This window comes from Coturnix japonica, chromosome 9, assembly GCF_054131305.1.
Source record: "Coturnix japonica strain WE chromosome 9, WE-NBRP24, whole genome shotgun sequence".
NCBI lineage: Eukaryota > Metazoa > Chordata > Aves > Galliformes > Phasianidae > Coturnix > Coturnix japonica.
In genome coordinates, this window is record NC_140671.1 from 29,066,536 (window position 1) to 29,091,669 (window position 25,134).

At 54.4% G+C, this 25,134-nt stretch overlaps 1 protein-coding gene and 1 long non-coding RNA gene across 2 annotated transcripts; one reads left to right on the forward strand and one right to left on the reverse strand.

Moving 5' to 3' along the window:
• Nucleotides 1-221: 221 nt before the first annotated feature.
• PERM1 (PPARGC1 and ESRR induced regulator, muscle 1) lies at nucleotides 222-5,640 on the reverse strand. Its single transcript, XM_015882818.3, has 4 exons — nucleotides 5,507-5,640; nucleotides 3,242-5,041; nucleotides 2,719-2,835; nucleotides 222-1,317 (listed from the first exon to the last, which is right to left on the reverse strand). Exons 2-4 carry the CDS (start codon nucleotides 5,037-5,039, stop codon nucleotides 1,238-1,240), a joined length of 1,995 nt encoding a protein of 664 aa, XP_015738304.2. The 5' UTR covers nucleotides 5,040-5,041; nucleotides 5,507-5,640; the 3' UTR covers nucleotides 222-1,237.
• A 12,840-nt stretch (nucleotides 5,641-18,480) lies between these two features.
• Nucleotides 18,481-19,021, forward strand: LOC146759892 (uncharacterized). The gene is made up of 2 exons (XR_014932146.1): nucleotides 18,481-18,670; nucleotides 18,751-19,021. It is a non-coding gene; the product is annotated as an uncharacterized LOC146759892 (long non-coding RNA).
• The last annotated feature ends 6,113 nt before the right edge of the window (nucleotides 19,022-25,134 follow it).

The window sequence follows — 25,134 nt, forward strand, 5'->3', positions numbered from 1 at the left end:
ACTTTTTCAAGGGGGTGACAGCCATGGGAGCTGCATGCTCCAGGATGCAGCCAAAAGGTCGTTTTTATTGTGGTGATGGGGCTGGGGTTGGGATGCTGAGCTGCTGGCTGCTCCCTATGGGGTTGCATCATGGGTTGACCTGGCTGCTATGAGAGGTGAGTGCTGGAAAGCCCATGCTCTGAAGGAGCATGTCATGCAGACACGGGAATGCACGCAAGGTATTAAAGGAGAAAGATTTTTATTGGAAGCTTCCAGCATATTTTGTCTGTTCTCTTCCTCCACACAACTCCTCATACCCAACATACAGCTCCTACACAGTCCACAGAGCCAGTATCTGTCCCTCAACACATTCTGCTATGTATCCCACTGCATAACTGTGTGCTCTCTGCCCTGCCCTTATGGTGCAACCCATGCATGGAGCTCTGTATTGCAAAGGAAGAGCAGAACCTCTTCTTCTTGCCCCTTATTGCCTCAGACTGTTCCTATAAAGCTCCTAGGCAGACCCACATGGGATTCTGGGGCAGATTTCCCCAGTAACTTTGTGGATCTGGTCCCTAAGTGCCTACACAACCCCTTGTTTCTGCTGTTTGCAGACTTGCGAATGCAGAAAGCCCTCATGAATAATGCTCTTGGGTGACCAGAGACAGAACCGCTTTGTTTTTGCCTCCCACCCCTTGGGATCTCACCCCTTCCTCCCCCACAAGGTCACACTCTCACCCTCCTCCTCCTCACACTCCATGTCCCCAGGACAGGAGCAACATGGAACAAACAGACCCCAGGGTTGGCAGCCACAACCAGAGCCAAATATGAGCTCCCCGTGCCCTCTCCGACACACTCCTATCCTTGCCAGGGCTCTTCCCATTGCTCAGCCCCAATCCCTTCCATAGAACATGAAGCACTTTTTCTGTTCATTCTTTTTGCTCTCCATCTCGGTGTTTTGCCAGTGGGTGACCCCCACGGGGAGGTCGGATGCCAATCCTGCTCCTAGCAGTTGGCATAGATATGCAAGAAGTGTGCAAAGAAAGAACGGAGCTGGCCCACACCAGGCTCCTCTCCTGTCCAACGCAGGTACAAACAGCCTACCGTGTTGTCACCGGAAGGATCCTGCTCCCCGTGACGTCCTGTCCCCTTTGGGGATGGCTCCTGAGAAGTCTCAGTGATGGGCTCTGGGCTCCTCATGATGCCCAAGAACAAGGTGCCCGTCCTCAGCTGTCCTTGGGAACGTGTTGTGCTGGGATTAGGTGTGGGGCCGTCCTTCCCTGACCTGCCGTCTGAAGTAGCGGATGGCAGACAGAGTGCCAAAGCTTGCCAGGAACACTGGAAAAGAGCCCAACACATTCCCATGGTGAGGCTGGGAGCTTCTTGAAACCTAGAGAGCATTCTCCCAACTTGGAAGCCACAAGACCCCCTGTTATATATCCCCATATCATGGCGTTGTTCCCAGCGCATTCCATTCTGCGCTGCCCACACCTTGGAGACCATGTTTGGATCTCTAGTTTGGACACATGGGTCATAGTTCCACCAGATGGATGCTTGAAGGGAAAGAAAGCACAGACTTCACTTGTGTGCTGAGAAGGGAAAGGACTGAGCACCGTGGTGGTGATGGATTGAGCACATTGGTGGGGAGTCATTGAGCACCGTGTTGGTGTTGGGCTGAACATCATGATGGTGTTGGATTGAGCACTATGTTGGTGTTGGACTGAACCACCATGCTGGTGTTGGATTGAGCACCACGATAGTGCTGGATTGAGCACCATGCTGGTGTTGGATTAAGCACTAAGATGGTGTTGGACTGAGCACCATGGTGGTGTTGGATTGATCACAGTAGATCCACACAAGGCATGGATGCCAGGATGGTGGTGGTGGTTGCATCTGGCATGGCTTGTAAGCTCTTATATATGAGATACTGGAAAGAAACCCTCTTGGAGGAAGCTGCATCTCTTGAGTTAACTCTCCTAATATCTCAAAGCCAATGACTTTAACTTGGTGCCAACACAGTACCAGGAGTTTTTGTAACCTCAGGCCCCCATCCCACCATATCATTCCATGGGCTATCTGCAGACATCCTGATCGCAGCCAAAAGCAGAAAATACCCAAAACTCAGAATGAGAAAATGGAGATGTACAAATGGATGCAGGTCTTCCCTGAATACCCAGCAAGAGCTTTCAGTTTGGCTCATAGCAGAGATCAGATCGTCTCATGAGTGCTCAAGAAAAGCACCTTGCACGCTGCTTTATGCAATCCCATGGCATGAGGCCCACTGTGCCCACGTCTGCCCCTGGTACTAAGAAGGCAAGGAAGAGCCAGCCAAGAGCTCCTTGTGATCATGGTGTGGAGCTGCTTTAGCTAGCATGCTATTCTCAGCCTGGGTGTCAGCTTCCTGGTGACCTTCGTGGGGAACATTGCTCCCAGCAGCCTGGAGCCACCTTGATGCCATCTTGGTGCTGCCTCAATGCCACCTTGGTGCCAACCAGCTCTGCAAAGGCCATTCTGGGATAAAACTGGGGTACAGAGCTACGTTCAATGCAGCAGATGCTGTGCACAGGGAAGGACCCTCAGCAAAGGGTCAGGACCAACATTATTATAGGAGGTGTTAGAAAGCACCTTTGGAACAGCAGGAAAACAGCCTCATTTTCCCACCAGCACATTTCGGTAATGGCATCCCTGCCTTCATCCCTTCACACTCCATCCTCCCCCAGCCCCACACACCACACACACCGGTTTTCCAGGCATCCGGAGCCTGCAGGTCGGAGGTCTTCACTGCCCAGGAGGCAAAGGCACAGAAGACGAGGCACATGTCCTTGTGGGTCAGAGCCAGTGGGACCTCAGGTCTACCTGCAGGAAGGGGAGCAAGCTCAGGATGCAGCCCCAAAATCAGTGCTTCTTGCTCCCACATCATCAGACTCCAACTCAGAAGTCATTGCCATATCTCAGGACCCTTTGGTGCAGAAGGTTTTGGCTATTTTCCCTCCCATCCCATCACCAAGAACTTGTGTATGTTGTTCTGCAGGATATCACAACCACGGGGACAACTAACCCAGCTAGGAGAGGGATTGGGGCCAGCACACAGCCTGCTGCATGCATGCAAACTGCACACCCTGCTAAATGCATGCACAGAGCACACCCTACTGCATGTATGCACAACACACACCTTGCTGCATGCATGCACAGTGCAAAACCAGCAATGCACAGACCTCAGCAGTCTCCATGCAGAGCCAGCCGTGGGCTCCAGCTGCTTTACCTCTCAGTGCAAGGGCCATGTCCAAAGCTGGTGGGTGCTCAGGACCCCCTCCCAGTGGCACCAAGGCAAGGTGGGACCCTCTCCGTGCCATTGATGGGGATGAGGGCGCTTGGGTTGTGCCGCACGGCTTTGGCCTCTGCAGGATGGACATCAGAGCCCCCACGGCTTTCCTCACCTCAGAAGCTGGTGAGGAGAAGAGAAATCCCCTCCAGCCCCTCCTGTGCTGGGGTCCATCAGGGAAGAAGTGTTCATACAGCTCAGGCACTGTGGCAGCCACGGGCTCTTTGGCTGCAGTCGCATTGGGATTCTCCTTTTGCAGCTCAGCCTGGTGAAAGCCAAAGAACTCCTTCCTCTTCCTCTGCTTACCCTTGGCTTTTTTCCTACTTCCATCAGCTTCATTGAAAAAATACTCATACAGTTCAGGCAAGGATATTTCCCTTTCCAAAGGCGTTTTCTCGCCCTCCACCACGTTCTCTGCTGCTTCTTCTTCCCCCTGGGAGTCGCAGAACAAATAGTCGTACATCTCAGGCCACGTCACACCCAGGGTGTCTGCCCCAGGAGATCCCCCAACTGTGAATGCTGGGGAGCCCATCTCCTGGTTGGGGCTGGCTGTGAACTCCCCACAGCCCCCAGTAGCAGCAGCCACACTTTGGAGACCGAGAGTCTTCCCATCCTGGCACAGCTCACCCATCACAGTGACAACCACTGGAACAGCATCTGGTGTAGTGACAACAGCTGGTGGGGTGACAACTAATGGCATGGCATTAGGTGCAGTGACCACCACTGGTACAGTGTCACACACCCCTGTGACCCCCACCTGCCTGGCCAGCTTGGTAGATCTCGCCTTCCCTGGTGACTGTGCCCCTGACTCCTTTGCCTTCAGCTTTGGGGACACGTTGGGGGGCACATCCACCAGCACCGCATCAGGGCTGCTCGTCGGCCGTTTGCCCTCTGCAGCCTCTTCACTGCTCAGCCTCACGGGTGCCGCTTTGGCCGCCTTCTCCTTCCCTTTGCCCTTCCTTGAGGTCAGTGGGGAGGACGAGGGGGCCCTGCTGGGTGCTGTGCTGCCTTGTGCCGGGTTCCCTGCTGGCTCCTTGTCCCCTGGGGTCACCTCGGTGCCACCAGCTCCACGTTGCTTGCGGCTCTTCCTTGCTGGTGTTGGCACTTTGGGTCTCACCACCTCCTGGACACTGGGCTGGCTGGTTGCTTTCTCCCCAAGCTCTGCAGCAGGCTCTGCAGCAGGGTGCTCATGTTCAGGTCCTGGCACCCCAGCATGGCTTTTCCATGCAGTAGCCTCCTGGTTACCTCCCTGTACCACTGCTGGGCTCCCACAGGGCTGCTCCATACTGACGTCCTCTCCTTGGGCACGGGGTGCAGCAGGGTGCCCAGCATGCTCCATGGCTCTGCTGCCAGCAGCTCCTTCCCCCAGTGCTGCATCCTGCCCTGCACTGCCCTCAGCTGCAGGAGGACAGGGAGGCTGCCTGCCCTGCACGCTGGGCATGGCAGCAAGCAGCGGGCAGACAGGCTGCTTGTCTCCACGTAGAATGGATGAGCACGGATCTACTTCGTCCTCTCCGCACAGCCCACGTGGGGAGCAGTTTGCTTTGCCAAGCCCTGGCTCGGTGCCTGTCCTGGTGCTGCACAGAGCAGGCACAGTGTCCCCTTGTTCAATGTCACTGAGGCACTGCTCCTCTGCTGTGGCCAAGGCAGCCGGTTCTTGGTTGCATTCCTCCACAGCCCGCAAGAACTCAGCCCAGTCGCGGTCGTTCAGCTGGATGCTGTACTCGAAGTTATCCATGCCTGCAGCAGCACAGCAAGGGGAGGGGGATGGAGAAAGCAGGGAGTGAGGAGGGGGCATGGCATCACAAGCAGAACATGCCCCCTGGACATAGGCCCTGCTCATTTTGGGGCTGGAATCAGTGGGATCTCATGAGATCTCATCCCATAAGGATGGCTCGTGGCAGACCCCACAGTTGGTGCTGAGCTGGGTAAGGCCACAGCCACTCCATTCAGGGCTGCTCTGCGTATTCCCTCTACACAGCATCACGATATTGCATCTCTCCTTCCCTTTTCCCACTTGCTTTGCCCCCAACCTGTACAAGAAACAGAGGGCTGAGGCTCTTTCCTGCTGCCCAGCACCATGCAGGAGGGAGCATGCAGTGCAGCCCACGCAGAGAGGTTTGCAGCCTTTAGAGGGTGGGAGATGCAACAGAACCCAGAACCAGCAGGGGGGAGAAGCAGAGAGCCCACAACACAGCATCCTACCTGTGCCACAGCCCCAGGTGGTGACAGAGCCATTCAGAGAGCGGGGCAGTTAAATCCTCCCAGCACAACATGATGCCGTACCCTTGATGGGGGCAGAGAGCTTCAGCTCTGCTCCATTCACTGCTAAAAATAATCCCCGTGTCACCTGAGCTGATGGGAGGGCAGCTCCTTATTTAGAAGCTGCTGGGGCAGAGGGGAGGTGGAGGGCGGCACGTCGCTGCCCTGTGCTCTATGGGGTCCATGGCACTGTTGTAGCCCCATGGGATGGCATCCCAGCCTCATGGAGTGGGTATCAGGATATCACAGCCCTATGGGTATCACAGCCCCTATAGATGTGTCACGGAGAGCATCAGATCGATCCTAAATTGCACACAGTGGAACTGAGCGGCCACTGGACGGCGACCCGAACTAGAAATAGCCCCATTAGCTAGAAATAGCCGGGATCTACTTAACCTGCCCCGTCCTGCAGGGAGGAAGCTCCCCTTCGTGGCTGCCGTCACGCACTGCACGGCCACGCGGCAGCACGCGGCTCTCAGCATCCTAAAGGCTGACTCACACGGGGTGAGGACCAGTGGGAACAAGGGGAAGGGAAGAGGTTTGCAGCCTGCCCGCCCTATCTGCAGCCTGATCTGGCTGCATCCTACCCCCCTTCCACCCCCCCTGCTCCCCGCACGTGCCTGCAGACGCAGAAGGGAAACCAGCCGGCTTCCTCCCCTTGGCTGCGCCCGCTTCCTTCCCTTTGAGCCCTCCACCCCTCCTCGCAGACCGCAGCGGGGAACATGAAAGCTGCAGGCGTAGCAGGACGGAACCGGAGCCAGCAGCGGGGCTGTTAGCGGTGTCACATCGACAACCCGACACCAAACCCAACAGGAACTGCACACACCCCGGCCCGTGGGACACAAAGCACAGCTCAGAGCGAGAGGCAGCCAAGTGTTTATTATGAAGCCCACGCACCGTCCTCGGGGGAGCTGCACATCTGCAGGCTCTTCCCTGCCTTCCTCTGCACTGACCCTAAAGGCACCGTGTGTTATATATAGGGTGATATGTACCCTGTGCCATAGGGTGATGCACCCTGTGCTGCTTGTGGGATGCTCCGGTTCCTCCATCTGTTGCCCGCTCCCAACCCCACACATTGCTGCTTGGGCACTCAGGACGTGATATAAATAACGGATGTCACCCTGTAATTAGAGATGGGACTGAAATAACGCAGCAGATGAGGCCCCTCTCCACCCGACGGCACAGGATGGAGCGTGGGAGGAGCCAGGAGCAAGGGCATGGAGCTTAGGGAAACTGAGGATCCTCTTTTGTGCCAAGGGTTTCTTTGGGATGAACCCACTCCAGGGACAATGCAATGTGGGTTTGGTCATAAAGAAGCTCTGTTTGCCTTGATCCAGACCTGTCACAGTGTGTCTGCAAAGAGGGAGGGATGGGTTTGCAAGAAACAAGATAGACAATTATAAGAAGCATAATGGAAAGATATCTCGAGGTCCAGGAAGGGGTTAACCTTGCACTGAAACTCCAAGCTCAGTGCCGCAACCACCAGGCTGGTTCTGCTGGTTTGGGGCAGGTGAAGCTGAGAATCATCACCCCCAAACCATAGAGGTCTGCATTGTTTTTCCCTAACCCCCCTTTGTGTGTGTTTGTGTGCATGGAACTCTGTCCCCAGGCTCTGTTAACATCCCAACCCATGCTTCCCAGTGGGCTCACTCAAAGGTCAGTGCCTTGGCTGCTGTAAAACCCAGCCTGCGCCTGGCTGACACCCGGCCAAGCTCTCCCAAAGCCTCACATCCTGGCCTGAGTTTCGGGTTGCTCATCCAAGTCTCGCTGGGTTTCAGGTTTCCCTGCAAGCGTTGGCTGCTCTCGATGAGCAGCAGCCTTGGGACACAGCTCCGTGCCGGCAGGATGGGTCCCTGTGCCAAAAAGGGGATGTCAGCTGCACCCACGTGGAGCTACAGAAGGAGATGGGGCCACCACGGGGTTATGGTGTAAAGCTGCATTGCTGCGGTGTGATGCAGTCACACTCAGTGTGGTTTGTGGTAGCAGTGGCTGGGGACCAGCATCCACCACCAGGTGACAAGTGTCACCCCACAGCCACCTCCCTGCATCATGCTGAGATGCCTCCAAGCCCTTCCCTACCAGCTAAAGTCCTGCTCTCTTTTTCCCTTTCTTGTCCCCATGTGTTTGCTGGGTTGAAGCTTCAGCTCATAGACATCCAAATCACTGCCAGCAGGGTCGGTGCTTCACCTGCAGAAACCATTTCCCTGCCATTTCCACTAGGTGTCACTTCCAGCCAGAAAGTCAGCTCTTCCCATAGATATTTCACCTCCTGGTGCACAAGGTTATGCCAACCCTAAATAGGGCCTGCAATGTGGCAGGAGGTTGGGTTGGGGTCTTCTTGGGTTGGGATGTTATTGGATTAGGATGTTGTTGGGTTGGAATGGGGTTGCATTGCGATACTGTTGGGTTGTGATGGGGTTGGGTTGGGATGGGGCTGTGTTGGGATGGGGTTGTATGGGGATAGAGTTGCATTGGGATGAGGTTGGATTGGGATGGGGTTGTGCTGGGATGGAGCTGGTTTGCGATGGTGTTGGGTTAGGATGGGATGGGATTGGGTTGGGATGGGCTTGGGCTGTAATACTGTTGGGTTTTGATAGGGTTGGGTTGGGATAGAATTGTGTTGGGATGGGGTTGGATGGGGATAGAGTTGCATTGAGATGAGGTTGGATTGGGATGGGGTTGTGTTGAGATGAGGTTGGATTGAGAGGGGTTTGGGTTGAGACAGGTTTGTGTTGGGATGCTGCAGGTTTGGGATGAAGTTGAGCAGGTTAGGGACAGATGTCAGTGCTAGGAGAGAACAAGAGAACAGCAATGAGGTGCTTGGACTGCACTGATCCCCAAAGCCTGGACAATTCAAATGTCACTAATACAGAGTCCGTGGGCATCCCAGTGCTACCAGTAACCCCAGTGCCACCATTGCCACCAGCTGCCATGCTCCCAGCTGAGCACCCCTGGACCAGGCAGAGGGCAGGAAGTGGGAGGCAGCAGGAGCTGTGATGCTCCAACACTGCTCACATCCTGATTCTGGTGGCACCATCAGAAATAAGAACCCATCTGCCTCCCAGCAGGGCAAACAAACCCACCTCCCTCTATCAGACCATTGTATTTGGAGGAAATGTTATTGTTTCCAGCAAAGCCCTTCCACAGCAGAGAGCTCTCCCATCTTCCTGTCTCCCTGCTCACATCTGGGAATCCTATTTCAAGCACACATCTTTTTTTTTTCCTCCAATTCTTCATGAAAGTAAAATATTTCTTCTTCCCCCTTTCCTTTGCAAGGGGGGTTGATGTGCAGCTTGCACTTGGATTTGCATACCAGTTGGGCTTGGGCTGGGTGTTCTAAATGATTGAGGTCCTTTGCATGTGCAAAAGACCTTGTGTTTCCTTGAGCAGAACTTAAGGCACCCCTGGATGCAATGGCTCTGCATGTTGGGATGGTGCTTGTCCCACTGCACAGTGCCATGCAGGGCTGGAGCTGCTGCAATAACCCCAGTAATAGCAATGCCAGCACAGACACATGGCGCTAATGGAAATCTGTGCTACCTGTCTGACTCATCTCTACCCATTGATTTAGCAGCTGAGACCGAACCGAAGAGACAATAACAACTGCAAAGCAGGAGCAGACAGCAGAATTACAGCTGGAAGGAGATGAAAGGGTTGGGAGGAGCACGCTCCAGCCCTGATAGGACCTGGTGCTCTGATCCCCGTCTGCAGGAGCGTGGCATTGCAACCCGGCTCTGCCCCATGGGATATTGGGGAGGGGGGGTCTGTGGTTGTGACTGCACTAAGGGGGCTGCCCACAGCTCGCCCACCTCTGCACGAGGCCATGGCTTAGAGAACCCAGCGTGGGAGCAGGTCTGCCCTGCTCCGGCATCTTAACAAGAAGCAGCTGCTGGAGGCGGAGGGAGGGATTGCACAAGGAAAAGGCCCCACTGCATTAATTAAAGGTCACGGGGCCATTCCAGAGGCTTCCCAATTACCTTTGGAAGAGTGTTGCTAATGTGAGATAATGATGTCATACGGCCACTAATGAGGCAGGTTAACCAGGCCCTGCCGCCCCCTCCCCACGCCAGCACAGCCCCTCCCCTGTTTCCCCAAAGTAAGATACCTCACCCCACTCATAACGGGGAAGAAGGAAGAGGCCATGCCCCAATCTGGGCTTTAACACCCAGAAGAAGTCCCAGCAAGGCCCATTTCAGAGAAGTGCTCCTTGGGAGCAATGTCAACAGGATATTGTTCCGCCCTGACCCTGCTGCCCGCGTGGCTCCAACCAAATCCAACCCCATTAGCGCTCCTTAATGGAGCGTAATTGCAAGCTACAAATCCTCCTCCCGATGTGTGGAGCTCCCGGGGGGGCTTTGGGGCACGAATCCACTTTGGGCACAACCCCATCCCTTCAGACCTGCCCTGAGCAAGGCACTGGGATGAAGGTTTGGGGGAGCAATAAAGCTCTGCCATTCCACCCTGCATCGACCCACGTGCAGGAGCTGCTCCTGCAAATGGGGGCTGGCTGATAAGCCATAATAGCAGCCACCTCCGGAGAGCTGATAAGCATCCCCTGTCCCCAGCTCAAACCCACAAGCACACACAAAATAAGCCGAGGAGCTGCCAGCTGCAATTTATCAGTGACGGGAAGAGACAGCGCACGGCTGGGAGCGAGGGAGAGCTTGCAGAGGTGGAAGGAGAGCTCCCGGGAAGGCAGAGCAGCACTGGGTTATTAATTATCTGCAGCGTTCATCCCTCCCACGTTCTGCAAGGAGGTGAAAAAAAAAAAAGGGAAAATGAAAGAAAATAAAAGTTGTCAGGGCAAAATGGAAATGGGAGGGTGGGAGACGGGGAGATGAAAAGGGGAACGGCGGGGAGAGGAGGAGCAGGGCTGTGCTGAGAGCTGCCACGCTGTGCCAGGGCCTGGAGAACACGGAGCTGCTGATAAGGAGCTGTTTGCCCATAGGGATCCCATGAATCCCCCAACCTGCTGCGAAGACTGAAGGGTGGTGGTGGTGGGGGAGGGTTGGGGGGTGTTTTCCCTTTGCTGGAGAGCTGATATCTGCTGCAGGAATCCTGCTCCCGTGGCTCCCCAAACGCTGGGTGGGATTTTTCCATACGCTCGCGGGCTCAGCCTAAACCAACAAAATCCTCCCCAACCTGCAGGGGAGGAAGGGTTGGGAAGGGCTGGAGCAGTAATCCCTGACCTTTGCTAATCCGCAAGCAATCTCTACGCGCGAGCTGCGTGCTGCAGGAGACCGTGGGCTTTGCTATCCCTGTGGGCAGCAGTTGGAACCTCAGCAGCTCGGAGCTGCCCTAAGGGGGGCAGGGGGAGGTGATGGGGCTGTGGAATGAGCCCTGCAAGGCTGTGGGACCTTTGGAATGCCGCGATGTGCTGAGCTTGGAGCTGAGCCGAAGGGCAGCATCTCCCCCTCGCTCATTTCTTCCATGCTGAAATGAGGATAATGAGCCCGAGAGAGATGGGAGATGCAGCTCCAAAAACCAGCACTGTGTAGCAACTGAGGTTGTTAGCGCTGGTGGGAAAGTGCTGTCGGCTCCAAGCAAAATAGGGATGTTGTGAGCAAGCTCCTCTCACTGCCATTAGCATCAGGATTCTCACCATAGACCCACAGCCCCACTTGGGGCAAAAGTTTTCTGGTCCCCAGTGTATCCCCTCAGCCACGATGCAAATCCAGCCTGTCACCCAGCCCCAGCCCTATGCAAAAACACCCCTGTTGCAGCACACACGTACTATGTGATGGGACCACCTGGCTCAACACAACCTTTTGCACTGGTTTGGCCAACTTATTCTACACCAGCTCCCCTCTGAAGTGCTTTGCATGGAGCAAAGCATGCCTTTGCACAGAGCACAGCACCAACACGTGGGGCCTCCCCAGTCTATAACCTCAAAGCACCAACGGGGAGGCAGGAGGGTGCTTGAGCTGTGCATCCTTCCCACCAGGTTGCCAATGTCACCTGGCAAAGCAAGGCCATCGGAAGACATTATCCTGCATGATCCCCCTCCTCCCCGTCTGGCACCGCCGGGCACTTGTGAATGTTGATCCCTGTTCAAGCTGAGTGTGAGTTGTTAATTGCTGCTGACACCAGCCTGGCTGGGGTATGTGTGCCCCCTCCCCAGCATCCCAAAGCCACAGGCACTAAGGAGTTGCAACCCTGACTGCATTGCATCTTCTTGGCATGAGCTTGGCATCGTATCTCTGCCACGCTGCAAAGCCTGCAGCAGTTTTGGCTGTGCTTTTCTCTGCACAGCTTCAATCTGAACCATCCCTGGGGAAGCCCCCCCTTTCTGCCCCCAATAAAAGCCTTCCCCAGCTCTGAATGGAGCTGCCAAGGGCAGTGTATGCAAGCAACACCCACAGTGTGAGGGTGGCCGGGCTGCCCCATTGTCTCCTTCAGAGACATTGTCCCCCGCCACAGTCCCAGGAGGGGACATGGGAGCAGCAACGGGGAGGGGGACTCTGGTGCAATCCCATAAATGCTGGGATGAGATCCCAAAGCTCTGCCTCTGTACCCCGAGATTCCAAGAGGCTGCCTCCAGGATGGCATTGATGGGGGGCAGTTATTCATCGTCATTTAATGAGGATATTAAACCGTGGTGTTCAGCCCCGGTCTGTGCATGGGATGAGTCTTTGGGGAGTAATTGCGCTGAGAAATGCTCACTCCCAGGGACAGACATGTGATGAATTAACTTTGGCAATACTTGCAAACCGTGTCATGCCAATCAGGCGGTGGAGATTGAAAAAGAGCTGAAGTGGAAAGGTGGGCAGAGCCGAGAGGCCCGGAGACAATTGGCAGAGACAGGGCAGGGGCGAAGGCAGGGTGAGCCCTCACTCCATCCCCACAACATCTTTAGGGCTTAAGGCAAAGTGACAGCCAGGAACAATCTCAAACACCACTGCCCCGAGAAACCCCCAGGAGAGCCCCCAGCGCACAGCAGGGTTGGAGGGGCTGGAAACCAGGACCCCCAGCAGAACACCAGTTAGAATTGGATTGGCCAACCCCATCTGATGGATCCCCTTGGAGAGCAGCAGCAGCCCGTCCTTGCTGTTGATCTTGGCCACCATGGGGGCTTGCAGTATTTTTCCAGCTGCAGAGTTTGGGCTTTGCTTTCTTTTTCTCTCTATTTTTTCTTTTCCCCCAAGCCGGATCCGTATCAAACTGTGTTATTCTGCATTGCAAAGTGTAAACATGGTGTAACAACGGTGCAGAGGGAAATGGGGCAGAGCCAGCACGGGGCAGGGCTGTGGTGTGTGCCCTATGCTGCACCCATGAACTCCCCGACACGGAAAGCACAGTGTGGGGCTGCCTGCTGCCACTCTGCTCTGCTCCCATCACTTCCCCATTGCAGAGCTGCTCCCAGCTCAGCAGTGCACTGGGGTTGTTCACTCTGAAGCCTAAGGAGGAACGCTGGAGGGCAGTTGTAATTAACCATTGCATTCCTATGTGGTGTGGGATGTCACTGAGTTAATCTGGGTTTCAGCAAGAGTGAACTGAGGGCTTTGCTCTGTGCTCCTGTTTCCCTCTTATTAAATGCTGCAGAAAGGACCCCAACACTTTGGATTCCTCTTGCACGCAGCAGCAGAGCAAAGTAATGCGAAGGATGCAAAGCAGAGCAAAGCAAAGCAGAGCAGCACCCACAGCTGCCCCACAGCCCCATGCCCCACTGCCTTCCTCCTACGCTCCAGCCTGCTTGCTGGCACGCCTGCTGCAATGAATGAGCACCACCCTATGTCTCTGTGCACAGGGCAGAGCAGCCAGCCCTTTGGGTGGATGCCTCCAAGACATCTCACCTCTATGACTCCATCCTCCTGCCTTGCATTCAGAGGCAGGTCCTGATGAGCCACATGCATTTTTCAAGCATGGTTCCAAGGTGCCCGGAGCTTGAACTTTGCCTAAAACCCATTGAAGTGTCCTCATTGGCAGCAGCCCTAAGAGTGCCCCATAGGGCACAAAGCAGCAGCCGTGTCTTGTCCATCAGATTGCTGTTGACTCAACCCCAAGAGGCTGTGAGCTCTGCAGACAGGGCGATCCTGTTCTTTCACAGCTGATTCACACTGGGGCCATCAATGAGGTTGAATGGAAACGCTGCACCTGAACGGCTCAAAGCGCAAGGATGAGTTGGAGGTTTTCATTGCCAGACATCTCCTGGCATGGCCTGGGTGTCCTTCCATCTACAGAAGGTACAAGATGGGAAGGGAAGACATAGAGAGAAGTGTGATGGTGACACACGGCCTGGCTTTCAGCTCACTGACGGTCGTGATAGAATCTGAATCATTAATGTAGGAGACCATGGAGATCAAACAGTCCAACTATCAGCACCGTGCCTGCTGACCACGTCATGAGAATCAGCAGTGTTAGAGCAGTGGTGCTGGAGGATTTCCCTCCCTCTTCTCCCACACTGCTAAGCACAGGGTTAGGCAATGCTGGCTGATAAGAGCCAGCCCATACAAGGCGTGTGAGGGCTTCCCATGCTCACCTCAGCAGCCCCATCCCTTCCTTTCCCTCCCTGCTACATGCATCACTCATTAACCAGGTGCCCAGCTCACCCTGGGGCTGCGTGGACGCCTGGCACTGGGTGAGGCTGAGGCTTCCCATGGGCAGGGGATGGGCTGGGGCAGAGACCCACATCCAGCCCTGCATCTGTCCCCACACCCAACCCCTCATCCATCCCCACATCCCCTCATCCATCCTCATATCCATCCCTGCATCCATTCCCACTCCCATCCCCACATCCCTGCAACCACTTCCTCACCTCTCCAATGTCACCGCTCCTGCCACTTGGGCCAGAGGACAAACCCACCTTGTCAGCCAGCCCTGCAGAATAGCACTTTGTTCAGCACACCCTATAGCAAACCCACCTGAAACCCAAGCACTGTCCTCCCCCATGCAGCACCACTGGGGGGTCTTGCATGAGCAGGCTCCAGCAGATGAGCCACGCTCCTTCATCCCTGCCCAGCAGCACGTATTGCAGAGCTTGCCTCCTGCAGGAGTTAATTACTGCCACGACTAATAGCACCCGGGTTGCTGTTTGCAGCCTTTACCCTGCAGACCTGCTCAGCAGGGTAAGGATAGGAAGCAGGGCAGCAGCTGAGGTCCCTCCTAGCCCAGAGCCACCGTGACAGTGCAGGGCAAGCTGCAGCAAGTTTCCAACCCATTAGCAATATCTCTAATTACTCAGTGACCCGCTCTGCCGGGACCTGGGGTATCAGCAGGCTGCAAGCAGGGAGCAGCACGTGGGCAGCCGGGCGCTGTCATCTCCCATCAAAAGCACGGGGCCTCCTGGCACAGGGATGTTCGCAGTAATTATCAGCTTTATTCTGCAAGAGGGCACTTTGCTTGGATGCCTCTATTTGTTGCAAGAGGTAGATAGGCATCAGCATGTGAATGCATGCAAAAGCACGGGTGTATGTGTGCATGCACATAGGTTTGCGTGCTGCCTGGGCTGTGCACACCGTGCTCACACGTTGCATGTTGTGTGGATGCTTATCAAGAGGCAGGGATGTATGACGGCCCCGGTTCAAGAAAGCACTTAAACAGTTGTGCAGCTTAAAACGTGGTCTTAAGTGCTTTGTTGAATCTAAAGGCACTTAGGAAAATACTTAGATGCCATCTGAAAGAAGGCTGCTTTCCAGCACCGCAGACAAATGGCAGAGCCAGCGGAGAGGAAGCCGGTGTGTTAATGTAGAAACTGAATTATTTATTTTGTCTGACTTCAAATGCCTTCCTCTGCTCTAACATCTGAGCACTAAGAGCAAAGATATTCTCATTTCCTGAGGATGCCAAAGCCCTTTTCTAATTCTATATGGGAAAAAAAAAAACAAGCTCCCATTGTCACTCTGGTCAATGGCATCTCCAAAAGACTCATTGACTTGGTGCAATGAGGGGAAATGAAGACTGGCACTTTCTCCTCATTTCAGGTCTCTGTGTATCCTGTGCTCCAGCACGGCAGGTGCTTGCACAGCTTTATATTGCCCAGGTGCTGCAATGGTTTGCCCAGTAGTTTTGCTGCCTTATGTTGTCCCTAATTTGAGACATGCTGGTTGGGTTTGGTTTGGTCCAGTTGTTTTTTAGTTGGGTTGGGTTGGGTTGAGCTGGGTTTGGTTTGGTTGGGTTGGGTTTGATTTGGTTTGGACCAGTTGCTTTTGGTTTAGTTGGGTTGGGCTGGGTTGGTTTTGGTTGGGTTGGGTTGGGTTCAGTTCAGTTCAGTTTGGTTTGGTTTAGTTTGATCCCGTTTGGTTTGGTTTGTTCAGCCCTCAGTGCTCATTTTCCTCCAGCTTTAAAATAAAGCCAGTATGCAAAGAGCAGCAGTGAAAAGGGATAGAGAAGGACTGAGTGCAATTATGAGGGCTGTTGGAAGGGTCATGTGAAGCTGGTAGCAGAACAAACCTTGACTGCTTGAAAATCTACAGCTTTCCAGCATTCATCTGTCCTGGTACCACACTGCAGGCAATGCAAGGAACTGTGTGGGGAGGCACTTTATAAGGCGATGAGAGCTCAGAAAATGAGCTGTCTGCAAACACCCAGGGCTTTCCTCTGGGGTGTCACACCCCTGGGTGGAGTGATGCCCAATGGCCCCATGCAAGGCTTGGGCAGTGATTTGATAAGGATTTTCCTACCCTGCATTGAGCCAGGTAGAGGTGTTGGAAAGCTCTCCAGTCCCCCCTGGGGTGCTCAGCAAGGGGTTAAATGGCACAGAAACGATCAGCAAACAAGCGGATAATGGTGGGCTCAGTGGGTGAGTCTCCCCTCCTTCCTCTCCACTGCAAAATATTCCACCTGCTTGATCCAGCCATAAAGCCATTCCCGGGACTGCGAGGAGCACTTGTAAAATCAACAGGGCTTATCGGACCTAAACTTTGGTAAATACTCGGACAATCGTTCCCCTTGTGCTTTCATGCTGGGAGTGTGTTAAGAGCCAGTAATGCACCTGCAAAATGAAGTGCCAGCAGTAGAATCTGCATTCTGGAGGTCTCAGCACAGAGCCAATGGGGCTACGTGGATCAGACCCATGGGGAATGGAGTGGGGTGGATGGAAAGGTGCTGCTGGGTGCCCCCTGAAATGGAGAGGGTTGAAAAAGCACTCCCTGCCCAGTGTTCTGCATGCCCTAGGCCAGAGCTGGCTGCAGAACGCCGACATCTGTGCTCGCTCTGTGCGTTCCTCATGCCACGGGGGGGATGGAAACATCTGGGGGAAGGATGGAGCGAGCCCTGCAGGAGGAGGAAGGTGATGTGGAACAGATGCTGGGAGCCGGCAGAGCCTTTGGAAAGGCTGCGTGCGTGAGCGCATGTGTGCAAGAGCTTTGTGGCTTCTGCTGGGAGAAGGGAGCTGCCCTGCTGCCTGCCACCCAGGGAGCGAGCCACCCCACTGCAACAGGAGCTGGGCTGCCGTGCCAGGAGGTCACACGTTTCTCAAAGCTGACGGCAGGCGGAAAGCTTTTGCAGCCAAGCAGATGCTGTGCGCATGGTGCTCGCCCGCCCCGTGGAGCTGCAGGAGGGCCCCTCGCAGCCACGCAACCAGCACAGCGCGTGCTCTGGGACACCAAACAGCAAAGCCACAGAGCTTCAGCACGTCGGGGTTGTGTGTTCACAGGGAGCCTGCACCCTCTGGACTCAGCAAACAGCAGCCAAACCCACGAGCTGAGCGCAATCGGAGCGCGGCAGCCCGCCAGCCCCTTGGATTTGCTCTGTTACAAATTACACACACCCTGGGCAGGCAGGGCCTCTGCTCTTTGAAAACCTATCCCCTGGTGTTTATTATAGAAACCAGTTGCCCTATCTGTTGACAGCCAAATTGCAAAAGGCCCCACTGGAACCACCGCCCCCGTGCTCCCCTTCTGCCTGGGATGCCTTCATCCCAATGGGCTTTGAGGTGCTGTGCTTGAGGACAAGGCTGCACAGCCACCCCCTGGTGCCACTGCTCTCACCATAGAGAAAGCTCACCTAAATGATTGCAATGCCACAAAGAGGACAGAAGGTAATAATTAAATCAGAGTGGCGATGCAAGGTCCTTTCATACCCCAGCACATTTCTCTGCACCTCCAGGAGCACCCATAGGAGGTAGAGGGCTCTGCACTGAGGGATATGACAGGAAAGGCTTCCTTAAAGCACAGCACTGAGCTGCATCGCTCAGGGTTTGCAGGAGGGAATGCCGTGTGCTATGCATTGTTGTGTGCCAAAGCGAGCCATGAACCCCGCTTATCACTGTGCTAGGCAAGCGGGTCTGTTCCCAGCTCCTGCAGGTGAGTCACTTCCCCTCTATCTCCTGCATTTCCCATGGGTAAAAACGGGCTCGATAAGCACAGGTGTGTTTGAGGGATTTAACCCCAGTGTGGCTGTATGGTGCCCTGGGGGCCAGGCTGGATTCCTCCTCTCTTTCGTCTTCCAGGGTTTCCCTAAGGGGCACAGAACCAGAATGGCACTGCTGGCCACATGGGGCTGCAGTTTGCTTCCTTGCAGCACAACCCAAAAAGAGCAGAGCAGCACCCCCAGCACTGCACCCCATGCACACTGCATCCCCCCCTACACTGCACTGCAATGCACTGCCCACCCTATGGCCACCACAGGGACCCCCAGCGGGGGCTGCATCCTGGGCCGAGTGCCAGCATTTCTTCCCTATTTTTTTTTCCTTATTTCACTTTATTTCATTATTTTCCTTTTTTTTTTTTTTTTTTTTTGGAGGTTTCGCCGGTGTCTGCCTGCTGACTGAAGCTGTCATTATCAGCTCAATAAATCTCTGGCGCGGGTTTTATTGAATCGCTGCCTGAGGGGGAACAAGCCTGTAAAGGTTGAGGAGAGCAGAGCTTTCCCACGCCTGAGACACGCTGCCGGAGCTCTTGCACACATTCCGGGCCTGCCAGCACTCCGCAAATGTTTGGACAGCCTTGAACAAATAACACACCTTTAAAGAGGCCAGCATGAAATTCTTCCTCACCCCTCGGCCGCCCTCCCGCTGCCTCGTGCCCCCCCTTCACCCCCCTCCATAACACCCTGCAGTGCTCCGTGTGTGTGCGCGCGGGGTTTATTTTAGGCTCGTGGCCATGCTCCAGTTTCGGGGAGGAGGATGGAGGATGGGGATGGGAGGAGGTCTGGCTTTTCCTCCTGCAGGTAGGAACAGGTTCCAGCTGTGATTTGGGGGATGCCGATGCTTTTTTATTTGTATTCTTTTTATTGTTGCACGGTTCCAGGGATGCTCTGTGCTCCTGGGGGCCAGGATTTGCCCCCAGCACGGTGGTGGGGCCAAGAGGAGCCTCAGCAAGGATTAATGGAGCAGCCAGCTGCTTGCCTGCTGAGTTCTGGGAATGTCAAACACTGCAGCCATCTCAACAGCTCCTAAAATTCCCCCTGACTCGTTTCCTGTTGCTGCTTTCCCGATGCTGAAAGGCTCGGGCTCCTGTGGATGGATAGAGAAAAAAAAAAAAAAAAAAAAAGGAAGAATAAATTGGAGGGATTCCAGAATTTAGGTTTCTGCCTCCTCCATCTTCCCTGTCAACGCGTCGTTAAATAAGAAGCAGGAACGCCGTATTCGCCGTCACCAAATCGCTGAGCGAAAATCCTGCTGGATAGAGCAGGTGACAATTGGGTTTTCCTTGCTCCTAGGGTCTGTCCCCATGTGCCATACCCAAGCAGAGGGCGGAAGGAGCTGCACAGACCATGACTTGGCTCCCTTTGGGGAAACAGAGGCACACCTGAGGCAGGGATGCTGCAATGGACAGGCAGCAAGCTGCTGCACGCACCCACTGACAGCCAACCGCACCTTGGGCAAGGTCAACAGAGAACGTAGGATGGGAAGAGCGAAGGTTGAGCTGCACGGCGCAGGGTTGGGTGCAAGGTCCATTGCCAGCATGCTCATAAAGCGTGGATAAGGGAGTGGTTTCCAGCTGAGAAAACCTCTCACGTTGGTTTAGAGGCCACCCAGGTGTCCCCAGGTTGGAGGGGGGCCATGTGTCACCCAAGGCACACAGCAAGGAGGAGGCTCTGACGTGCTTTGGTTTTGCACTGGGAAGGCTTTGCACACGCGTTGTTGGGATGGGGTGGGTGGTCAATGCTTCCTTCCTCGTGACCACACCCGTATGGATTTGAGTCACTGTGGGATGATGCCGAGCAGAGGTTGGGCTGTGCTCTTCTCTCCCTTAAGGGGTTGAGTGCATCCCAGGAACCACAGCAGGGTTGGGATCATCCCATCGCTTGCTGTGGCTTGGCTGGTTTGGCCAAAGTCTCAGCCCAGCTTTCTGGTACAGCTGCCCCCATCTACTCAAAAAATAAAAGCACAGGAACCACCGGATTGCAGCAGGAGGTGAATCAAACCTCCTGTTTGCTTTCAAGCCTTCAATTGTCCGTTTGCAAAGTGCAGACCACAGAATGGGTGGCCCCTTTCCTGGAGAAGCTGTGAAAACCTGCTCGGTTCCTGTGCTAGGAAAGCAAACAAACAAACACGACCTGGCGCTGGGTTTCAGCACATCAGAGCATCTGGAAGCAAACCCTGAGCCCCTGCCTTGCTGATAAGAGCCAGCTCCATTGCCCACCGATGGGAGAAGCCGGAGATGTAATTAGAAAAGCGAAACGCTCGAAACAAAGGGCAAAAAGCAATCAGCGAAAGGTAATTAAAACGGATTCAACGAAGCAAAAACGATCCAAACTTAATGCTGGGAGCGGATCCAGATGAGCAGGCTGGGGCACGGCGGACCCACAGCTCTGGGTCTGGTGCTTTAATACTGCTTTGCACTTCTGCAGCCGTCCGAGGAGCGCTTTGCAGAGGTCACAGCGCATGCATCCAGGGTGGCTCTGCAGAGGGGCAGAGGGATTTATGGCAGACCTTGGGAGCAGGAGGCCGTGCTGTCGGAGTCAGTGCCATCCGAAGGCAGCACACGTGGGGAGCTCGTTCCTCCTCACTTATTTTTAGCACTGAGGTTTATATCAGGAATGACAAATTTGGCATCGGCACTCGGATGTGGCTGGGATGGGAGCAGCGTGCAACAATACAGTCCCAAACACAGCAGGGCTGCTTCTTCCTCTGCTGTCAGAGCTGGGGGCGGTGGGGAGCCCAGCAAAGCCAGCAGGCTCCAGCACTCAGCAGCAGAGAGCAGATGGAAGTGAACAGAGGCACGTTGCACTTGTCCCTGGATGAAAAACCAGCACGTTTTGTATCCCTATTAAAAAGCAAGCTCGTGTCACTGCAAAATGCATCAAGTGTTGGGGATATTGGGGATTGCAATTGCTCTGTTTCTTGCCCCTCGCCCTGGGCTGTGCTCAAAACCCCACAGCTGAATGGAGGGCACTATGTGCTGTGTCCCAGAGGTTCCTGGGTTCTCTTATGGTCTCAGGTCCCTGCAATGAGTGAGCCTTTGGGAAGACACCATCCGAAATGTTGTCTTGGCGCAGGATGCATTCCCCTTGCTCCTAGCTGGTCCTCCTGTGTGGGATGCTCCATGCTCAAGGCAGTACGCTGGGATTAGAATGGGATGCCCATGGGATGAGGCCCAAACAACAAGAAAACCCCATTGCAGCCAAGCACCATGCTGGGAGCATGGAGTAACCCACGTGAGTGCGTGGGAAGCTCTATGTCTGAGGTTATCCAGTGCTGCGGGGGGGTGGACATGGAGGCAGGCTGTCCTCAGCACTGCCTTGTGCTGCTTGCTGCTGGAGATAGGGGCTGCACGCAGCCTTATCCCTCCCACCAGATCCCATGTTTTGGCTGGAGCCAACGGGAATTAGTGGCTGTGCAGTGTTTGTTCTCACCAAGCAGGGGGGAGGCTGAGAGGGAGAGACACTGAGAAAATAACAGGGGAGAGAAGGAAGGAAGGGGAGGGGATGTGTGCAGAGCCACGAATTCATAGCATCCTTCCAGGACACACAGGGAGGGCACAGTAGGGTGGTTCGAAGGGCTGGGACAGCTCTGGGAGTGAGCCCGTTTAGACATCGATCTGCTGATATAGGTCAGCTCTAGTCATTATGCAGAGCTCTAAAAACAGGGCATCAATCACCACAACCAGACTTTAACCACTGGGACAGAACCAGCAGTGAGAGGGGGGTCTGGAGGTCGGCTTTGCTCTGCCTGGATATATTTTTTCCCCACTTGCAGCCAGAATGGGTCGGATGGAAGGCGGCACGTTGCTTTCCATGGGGCTTATCATTCTCATGGCCCTCTGCCCCTCCCTGTCTGGCTGGCAGCTACCTGGCTGCGAGCAGCGATGCTATCACACAGCACACTGATAAGGGCCACGGGGATGTGGCAAGCACTGGCCCTGTAGGACTGCAAACACAGGGACGCACCCCACCCTGCTTAATACCCCAAAATGTGGCATTTGGGACGTTTCCTTTGGAGAGTTCCAAGTAGGTGACTCACCCCATGTACCTTGACTCCTTTTTCTGCACCTTTTTTATGGCTGGAATTTGTCCCCTTCGCTCCGACCCTGACACCACCAAGGAGCAGCTCCACGCTTGTAGCTTGACAGTGGTTTTATGGGTGCTCAGCCCCTCTGTGCAGATGTAGGGCAGCCCTCTATGCAATGCCATGAGTGGTGCCATAGCCTGTAGGAAACCGCAGGGCTCTTCACCAAGGGATCCTAAAAGACAGAGGGGCAAAGTGCAGCTGGATGGGGCTGGTTCTGTGTATGGAGCAATTGCTTGGGGTACAGCATCGCTCAATTTCAGCAGCCAGTTGGTGATGGCTGTGGTTGTCATGGACCGCTGCAATGGAGATTGGTTGGATTTATGGCCCCTCTTGCATGAGCTAGTTTAAAAAAGAAATAGTCCAAACATTTAAACACCAGTGGCAGTAAAGATAAAAATGCAAGCCTGATTAGATAAAGATACATATTTCATATTTACACCTGGACCATAACCTTTGTTTGCTCCAGCTTCAGGCTATTCAAGTGCGCGAGTGCTCCGCAGAGATTTCCTGGAGGCCCCAATGCAATGGGATATGGGGAGTGGGCACACAGAGCGTGCAGGAGAGCTCCTTGGGGACAAGGACAGCAGCGGGGACACATCCTGCAGGTGGAGGCAAGGATGGGATGGCAGGTGCAGCCTGGAAAGCTCTCCCTTGCAAAGCATGGATCCTATGGGCGCTGCTGCTTCTGTACCGCCAAGGTTAAATCAGTGCAGCCCCGCGGACCTGGTGGCACTGCCCGCTTCTGAGACACGTGTCAAGGGCTTGGGGACACGGTGGCACATGCTTTTCTCTTCTTTTCTTTTATTCCCCCCCCCTTCCCCTCTGCTTTTTTTGCACACGTCAACCGAGCAGATTCCATGTTAATGTCACGTCCGTGCGGCGGCGGTGCATTCCTCCCGGCGTTGCCATGTGAGGCCGGGACGGCGTTTGGCTGCGGTTAAAGTGCTTTATCAGTTGCTGAAGTCACTTTGTAAATAGCGGCAGCCAAGAGCCGGGAGTTGGAGAGAAGGGGAAGAGGGGGGGGGGAAGGAAGGGAGAAAAAAAAAGCAGGAAGAAAAAGGGCTTTGTTACTTTTAATAGGGTGTGTTATGTTCTTCCTTCATCTCCCAGATATGCCACACTCGGCGATGACAACGCTGCTTTATGGGGTGTCCCCCCCTTTGCCCCCCCTGCCGAGCTCAAACCCCCCCACCGCATAGCAGAGCGCAGCCACCCCGTGCTGCTGGCAGGCGAGCCGACAAGGCCGCTCTGTTTTCATCACGGAAAAGCCTCCGGGCGCATATTTTTGTAATTAGGGCTTTTCTGCTCAGCAGTTTTTGCAGCTGTGATGACACTTGGGTGTCGCCCCCTGGTTTCTCACGCTCTGCCTTGCCAAGGCGCCGGGCTGCAGCCAGCTTCGGCCGTGTGCTGTGCAAACCCTGCGGCTCGTGGGAGATGGCCGCGGTCCCATGTCGAGGTTGTGGGGTCTTTGTGGAGGTGGCATGGCTCTATCTGTCTCTTTGTGTTGGTGGAGTGACCCAGTGCGTAATGGGGAGGGTGTCCTGGGAGATGCTGTGTGGATGGGCGCTGTGTTGTGGGGTTGTGGTGCTGCGCCCCATGGTTGGTGGCCCCAGAAGTTTACTCCAGCTGTGCCTTGTTAGAGCCAGAATGACTGTGCGGGATGGAGAGAGCCACAGGGGTCATTAATAACAGCTAACGATGCTGCCTCGTGTGCCAGGCATAGAGCAGCTGCTCCCACGCAATAGGCAAGAAGTGTCCCTGCTTTCAGTGTGTGGTATGGCATAACCAGGACCAGTCCTTGTGGAAGTAGGTAGGTGGGTGGATGGACAGATGGACAGACAGACAGATTGGTGAGTGGGTGGGTGGGTGGATGAAGGGATGGACAACAGGCAGACAAATGGATGGACAGGTGGATGGATGGATGGATGGATGGATGGATGGATGGATGGATGGATGAATGGATGTGTAGATGGATGCATAGATGGATAGATGGATGGAAGGACGGACAGACGGACAAGGAGGATGGACATCCCATACTGTACAGTTGCCCTCACACCACCCATCACTGATGGCAATAACAAAGACTCTAAGCAGAGTCGGCTTTGGGGACTTTCTTGGTATCTCCTCCTCCAGTAGATGGGGGTCCATCTGCCACATTAAAATATATCTATCTTGTAGGAAAATACAGCTTTTCATTTTACACAGGGCTCTCATTCTTCTTGCAGAATGGCAACTTGAGCAGATGAATCCACCACAAAAGCACCTTACAAACACGGGATTTAAAACAGATCATCTTCTGATCCTGGGCTATTTGTCATAGCAATGAAGGCTGTGGGCATGCTTTCGTTTTATTATTTCAACAGAAAGCAAAGTTTTCTGCTGAGATCACTTGATTCCAGGAGCTACAAGCTGGTGCAAAAACCCCAGTTTCTGCTGCAAAATGCACTGCTGAAATAACAGGGCAACAACCGCTTCCCCTGGTAACCCAGGAAGAGGAAAGAAGGAAGCCAGCAGCTTTGAAAGAGCTTACTAAAGTGCTCTCATTTATTCTTACTCCCCAGCCTTTGCATGCCAGCTTCCTTGCAAAACACTTCTATAAAAAATATCTAGAAGGAAATTAGATTTAAAATAGAAAAAAAAAAAAAAGAAAAAAGAATCCCAACCCTTTCATTCCACTGCATAAATCATCTCGTTCTGAACCAAAGCAATAAGATGCAGCTCTGGCCTTGGTTTCATTAAGTGACAGGGTGGTTTTATTCAGGGTGGAACAAAACAGCATTTTCTACTCAGGAGCCCACAGAATCTACCCCCAGGGTGGAATTTGCACTTGAGAGGCTGTTGGTGTCTGGGGCTCGTGCTGCCCTCTGGCTCAAGGGCTTTCACCCCAGGCTGTGTCCCCATGTCCCCACGTGCCTTGGCACATTGCTCAATCACAATCCTGTGTCTCCCATTGCAGCAGAACTGGTGAGCTCCAGCCCTGGGGCTGCTCCCACGCCACAGAGATGGGGATTTGGGACATTCTGGGTTCTCCATCCCTATTTCAGCCCGCTGGCTGCAGCTGCTTTTCCTCAATAAGGACATGGCTTTGTAGGGCAGCCACTGGAACCAGATCCACACCAAGCCCCCTCCCCCCCCCCCCAGCTCTCCCATGAAGCCATAACACCCATTGGGCTCCAGC

Coding starts and splice junctions, on each gene's coding strand:
- PERM1 (XM_015882818.3), bottom strand. CDS start 5,039: ATGGATAACTTCGAGTACAGCATCCAGCTGAACGACCGCGACTGGGCT. Junction 2,836..3,241: donor CATGGCCCTTGCACTGAGAG/GTAAAGCAGCTG, acceptor CCCTTCCTGCAG/GTAGACCTGAGGTCCCACTG. Junction 1,318..2,718: donor TCCGGATGCCTGGAAAACCG/GTGTGTGTGGTG, acceptor GCTCTTTTCCAG/TGTTCCTGGCAAGCTTTGGC.